This window comes from Mus pahari, chromosome 11 (genome assembly GCF_900095145.1).
Source record: "Mus pahari chromosome 11, PAHARI_EIJ_v1.1, whole genome shotgun sequence".
Lineage (NCBI taxonomy): Eukaryota > Metazoa > Chordata > Mammalia > Rodentia > Muridae > Mus > Mus pahari.
This window is the reverse complement of record NC_034600.1, coordinates 5,559,145-5,565,144: the sequence shown is the minus strand read 5'-3', so window position 1 is coordinate 5,565,144 and position 6,000 is coordinate 5,559,145. Positions and strand designations below refer to the sequence as shown.

The following is a 6,000-nucleotide window of genomic DNA, read 5'->3' as shown; positions in this document are numbered from 1 at the left end:
GAAATCCACCTGCCTCTGCCTCCAAGTGCTGGGATTAAAGGCATGTGCTACCACGCCTGGCACATAGTAAAATCTTGTCTCAAGTAAATAAACATAAAGTGAATAAACATTTGTAACTAGTACATACACTTCACAACATTGCATGTTAATACTACCAGAGCAAGAAGAAATAAACCCAGCCGATTAGTGAGAAACCAAAGTAGCCCTCTTCCTATTTCATGACCAGAAGGGATGTGGACTTTTCCTGTCTATACTTGACATAGTGGACACAAAAAATTCTCAGGATTCAGAAATACAGTGAACATTTAGGAAAACTGCCTGTGCAGAGGTACAAGTTTGCAGTACCTTTGAATAACTAGTATTACACAGACTTCTACACAGAATTAAGAGTCAAATTCAAAGGAAAATTCAAAATATTTCACACATTTGGAATATATATATATATATATATATATATATATATATATATAATCTCCAAAACAAAAATTAAAAAACCACTGATATCAAAATGGCCACATACGGAAGCACTAGGTGCAGCTAAGGCAGTATCCAGAAGTAAACGTGTAGCCAAATACCTATGATGTATGGTGCTGGGGTGGTGGAGGTGGTAGTGGTGGGGAGCCAGAATGAATCTGAAGAGACAGGAGTAAAATTCTAAGGAAAACTCTAACAGAGAGCATGCTTAAGTTTCCACAGACAAACTGAAGGTCAAAGGGGTTTCTTGGAGCAGAAAAGAGACACGTTCAAACAAGTCTGGAAAGGCAACCATAAAACTGGATGTAAACTGAAAGGACAGGCAAAGTCCAGTCTAAGGAGCCTGTGTCCAGAACAAGGAGAGCTGCTACCTGTCTGAGGACACAGGATGCTGAGGGGCTGCAGTATCTCCTTTCCTCCGGGGGGGGGCGCAGAGGCTGGCAGATTTCTGAGTTCGAGGCCAGCCTGGGGGGGGGGGTGTCTCAGTAACCCTGGGCAACTGCCAGGGACCCACTGTGGGTAAGGGAGACAGGGAGACTTGAAGGAATGAGATGTCAGCATGCAGCAGGTGGGAAGACGTGCATTGGCCACACAGGCTCTGTGCTGCAGCTGGAGGGTCAGGGAAGTTCTGTTTGTTTCAGGATAAGGTTTCTGAGTGTAACGTGGTTGTCTTAGAAATCACTCTGTATACTAGGCGAGCCCCAACCTCTAGAGATCAGTCTGCCTCTGCCACCAGAGTGCTAGGATTAAAGGTGTGCCTATCACCCCCAGGGCAGGTATGTTTTTGTTTGTTTGTTTGTTTTTGAGACAGGGTTTCTCTGTGTAGCAGAACCCTGGCTGGCCAGGACTTTGTAGGCCAGGCTGTCCTTGAACTCAGCGATCTACCTGCCTCTGCTTCTGAGTGCTGGAAGGATTAGGTGTCTGCCACAATACTCTGCCGGACATGTACTTTTAAAAGCTTACTTTGGAGCTTCCCAAGATCATCCATGGTGGATAAGCATGGCTCTACCCTAAGCCGTTAATATCCTAGGAATTTGGGGAAAGGGAGAGCAGGATAGGGAGTTTGGTCCTTTCCATACATGCACAGGGTATAACTGGAGGGTTGACTGAAAGGGAAAGGGTCAAGTAGTGACTACAGAGGGACAACCTCAACATTAAGCCCAGAAAACCAGGCAAGGAGGGCACAGGAAGTCCAGGCTCTGCAGCCTTCCAAGTAACACAGTCTTTTTTTCCGCACCAGGCTCCACTCCCCAGTCCCTTCTCATAGCTAAGATGGGGCAGCGATCTTCACTGTAGGAAACAGTTTTTTCATTTATCTTTCCTTCGTTCACCCTACCCTTTGTAGATCGAGCAGCTGCAACACTGTAGCGTAAGCGCGTATCTGGGAGAACCAGAAGAACCTTTGAAACTCAGGCGCCCGCCCCACTTCCCACAAGGACAATGGGTTTCTATGTTGGTCTGCCATTGTTATCAGTGAGGCATTGTTCTACAGGGGGATTATAGATAACCTGGAGTAGTGAGACAGGCTGACTCCTTAATAGGCTTCAAATTGGCAGTCTAGGAGACCAGACCTAAAAACTGAGCAAGTCCAGGCAAGTTACTAGAAAAACAAACAAACAAACAAAAAACCAAAACCAAACAACAAACAACAACAACAATAACAACAACAACAACAACAAAAACCAGGCTTTAGGTAGCTAGTCAGAAACTATCCTGCCATTAGAAGCTACCCAGCTACCTAGCCTGAAGCAAGGACAATGGGTCAGCAAGTTTCCAGACCTCCCCAGTAACAGTTTCCAACCCCAACCCCATGCCCCAGTAATGGAATGCCCCTAGAGATGGAGTAAGATAAAGGCCACCTATCCCGGAGTCCCCTTTAAATCTAGCCTTCGAGCTTACTCGGTTGTCTCTCCATTCTGGAAAGAGAGACCCCCGCATGCTCGATTTCTGCAGAATGAAACACTCCTTGCTTCTGCATACTATTTGAGTTTGGGGGTTATCATTCTTTAGCGAATCACGGGAACCTTACATTAGCTCTCAGTAGCGCTTCCAGACTCTCTCTGGTGTGCTGTGCCAGAACTTCTATCCACTATGCTCCCTGTCTGCTTATCTGTTCTGCACAATGTCCCCCAGCACTGAGAACCTGCCCAGGGCTTGGACAAGAATCTTAGTTTGTGTAAGGTGAGCTGGAGGGAGCCTGGAGTCAGAGATCATCAGACGGAACTTGTCCAACCATTGACTGCATAAAGCCACCACACCACTGGGGACCTGGGTTACTGCCACACATTGTCTCCCTTTTCTGGACCCCTAGTGCATTCAGCTGGAGACCAGCCATGCTCACCTGGGCCGCTGCGGAGCCAGTGGCAATCCTCTACCTTCATCTTCCACATCAGTTCCTGCAGAGATAGCTTGGCATACTTCCCCAACGAGATGAACTTCTTTACGTTCTTAAAGAAGCGGCGCTCATTGTGCCTGGTACCCCAGAGACCAGCAGGCACCACCCTGCAGAGACAGGCCCGAAGAAAACCATATACCTGCCAGGGACTGCTGTGCAGGCGGAGCAAATCCATGAGGTGCAGCTGGCTGGTGTTTAAGGCATCTGTCACCTGTTGGTTTGCTGTTCGAAACCTGCAATGTGACCTGAGGAGTCTGACATATTGGCACTCTGCGTGGTTCACAAGCAGCTGTTGGAACAGGGGCCTCATCTGCCAGTATCGACGCGATAAACGGTGTGTCCTACAGAGTGGTCCTGATGTCCTAGGCCTTGAGCCCAGAAAGATGATCTCCACCAGTCTCCTGGCCCCAGTCAAGCTAGGCTGGAGGTTGTTGAGTAAGAATGAGGGGTTTAGACCTTCTTGGCCATCTCCCCAGGAGTAAAGGAAATGTCTGGGCTCAGTAAATGGCCTGAGCTGAAAGGCATCTTTTGGGGGTGGTGACAGCAGGGACGTGGAGCTGGGCTTGTGTTTACAGCACACGGACCCAGAGTGACTCAGGTCAGACGCCTTTCCTTTTGAAGACAAATTTTTCTCTGCGGTAGGCACCTCGGGGGACTGAGCAGGACTTGGCACCCACGTTTTGCCTGCTGGGGTTGGAACCACCTGCCCGTGGGGTCCCTCCTCCACTCTCGGGGCAGGATAGCATCTGGCCTTCTTAGCTGAAGGCACACTTGTACTGGTGAGACTCAGATGCCTCTTCGTACCTCGCGATGGCAAGGCCGGGGGTTTCGGTGCTTCCTGGTGACTACTGCTTTTGATCTGTTGTAAGGACCCAAGGTTAGTGAAATTCCTACCCACGGGTCGAGTGGGCCTGTAAGTAGCGGACACAGAGGGCCAGATATCCGTGGTGGCACAAATTTGGTACAGGGGTGACCCACACACCTGATAGGCACAGCTGGGGGGCACCAGAAGATAAAGAGCACAGTGTGCCAGCAGGTAGACCAGCAGGTCGTCGCCCACTCGGCTCAACAGTAGCATCCATGCACCACTGACACGCAGGGTCTCAGTAACAGTGTTGGGCAAGTAGCTATGCACGCTACTAGTGAAGGCCATGGGAGGCCCGCCTCTGGCCTCATTAAGCAGCGCAAAGCCAAAAGCCAGCACGTTCCTCTCGTTGCGCTCGCAGAGTCTCTGCACAACCCTGGCCACCAGCTCTTTCAGGGATGACACCTGGTAAGGAGAAGAGGGTCCTGACACAGGAGCTAGACGCACTAGCCCGCGTCCTCCCGGCTTTCCGCCCCTGACCCATGGGGATCCCCCCTGGAGGCCCACCTGGTGGAAGGAAAGGTCAGCAGGTGGAGGCTGTGAGTCCCAGGGCACGCACACGAGGCATTGGGCAACCAAAGTGCGGTAGATCTTCGGGTCCCCGGGTTGCACAAGTCGCCTGCCCTCAGGCCCCAGGCGCCGCACAAAGGTTGCAAGCGGCCACACCTCCCGGTATCGGCTGCGCAGCAGAGAGCGCACCGCGGGGCAACGAGGAGCGCGGGTCATTGTGCTCGAGGTCGGGATGGGCCTCCCACGTGCGGGAACCAAGATGCAGGGTTGTGCTTAGAAAACAGCCAGGATCCCAGCCACTTAGAGTCCACGACGGAAAAAGTTGAGACAGGGAACGGAGGAAGGGGCGGGATTCAGGCGGACCAAGCGTTGTAGCGGAAGGGGCGTGGTCGCAGAAACAGTACTTTTTCCGTTGATGGTCCCACAGCTGGTGATTGAGGACTACTGACTAGGTGTGTTCCCCAGCCAAGTTCAGTGGTTGCTGGAAGTGTTGGAGTAACCTTGTCTCGAAAAACCAAAAAAAAAAAAAAAAAAAAAAAAAGGTGGGGGGGGGGGGGGGGGGGGGGGAGGCGCAGTCATGCAGGGTTTCTCTCTACAGGATGCTTCTCGGGTTCTCTGTTCGCCCCAGCTGGGAACCCCCCAGGTGGTCTAAACTGGGGCGAGGTGGCAAGCAAAGAAGCCTATCCTTGATGTATTGAAGGTTAGGTAGGCGGAGGGACCTAAGGCTCTGCTTGTTCCTAAGCTGACCGCTCCTGCCTGCTGTGGTCGACACAGACAGTGAGGTGGGTGGTGGCAATCGCAGTTCGTCCCAACCAGGTTTCATGATTACAGCCAGAATTCTACTGTACAGGTTAAGGCTTTATTGTGGTGCGACCATATGCTCAGATCCCAACCAAATATGTTCCGTAAACACCCACCACCAAAGGAAGGGAACTAGGTAAAGCCCCGCGTTAGCTTTTTTCACTGTTCTAGCGGCCTTCACCTCAGGGTCCAGAGCATCATCTCAACTCACCGCATCCATAGCAAGGCCAGGGCCATTGGGTGAGGGCGCTTGAGAGTGCACACAGCTAAAGCAGCGACCTCGACCTTAGGATGGCAGCCCTGCTAGGCTGGCAGCTGTAATAGTGCTTGCACGTGTGAGGTGGGGTGGGGGTGGGTGGGATAGGGGTGGGGGTTGTTGTGTTGGGGCATTTGTGATGACACGACCCTGAGCCATAGTTAGAGAGGGGCCGTTGAATTCTGAATCTCTGGGAAATAGGGAATCTGTGATCTCTACTGTAGCTGAGTTTGGCAAACACTGAAATGCTAACAAATATAACCTTTGGTGCCTTTAGCTTTCTGAGGAAATTGCTTCTATCCACCGACCTAGCATTTGAACAGGCGCGTTTTCATATTTACTCCCTTATAGGAGGTCTGCCGCCTTGTAAATGCTCAGGATTACAGGAGCTATTTTTGAAGTCAGTTTAGTGGGCATCAGTCTTTTCGAGGGGGTTGTTTGAGATTTGCTTAGTTCTGCTACTTAGGAGATATGGGCCTGAACCGAGAAATTTATGCCAACAATGAATCTACTTTAGTTCCCTAAAGAAACCAGCATAGAAAACAGTCTCAAAAATAAGAATATAGCTGGGCATAGTGGTGCACACTTGTAATCCCGACTCTTGGGAGGAAGAGGCAGGGTGAGAAGGCATCAAAACCAGGCCAGCTACATGCTGAGTTTTAGGTCCACTTGGGCAAAGTGAGACCCTGCCTCAAAAAA

The 6,000-nt window shown here is 50.7% G+C and overlaps 1 protein-coding gene across 3 annotated transcripts in view; it reads right to left on the bottom strand.

The window, feature by feature from the left end:
• Positions 1-4,580, bottom strand: part of Tert (telomerase reverse transcriptase) — a 23,973-nt gene extending 19,393 nt beyond the window's left edge. For 2 of the 3 annotated variants that reach the window (XM_029544139.1, XM_029544140.1), the window contains exons 1-2: positions 4,242-4,544; positions 2,816-4,139 (exon numbers count right to left, since the gene is read on the bottom strand). In XM_029544139.1, the coding sequence (XP_029399999.1) occupies positions 2,816-4,139; positions 4,242-4,460 (1,543 nt within the window). In that variant the 5' untranslated portion in view covers positions 4,461-4,544. Of the gene's footprint in view, positions 1-2,815; positions 4,140-4,241 lie in introns of all 3 variants that reach the window. The other variant, XM_021208529.2, reaches the window with a different exon arrangement.
• Positions 4,581-6,000: the final 1,420 nt, after the last annotated feature.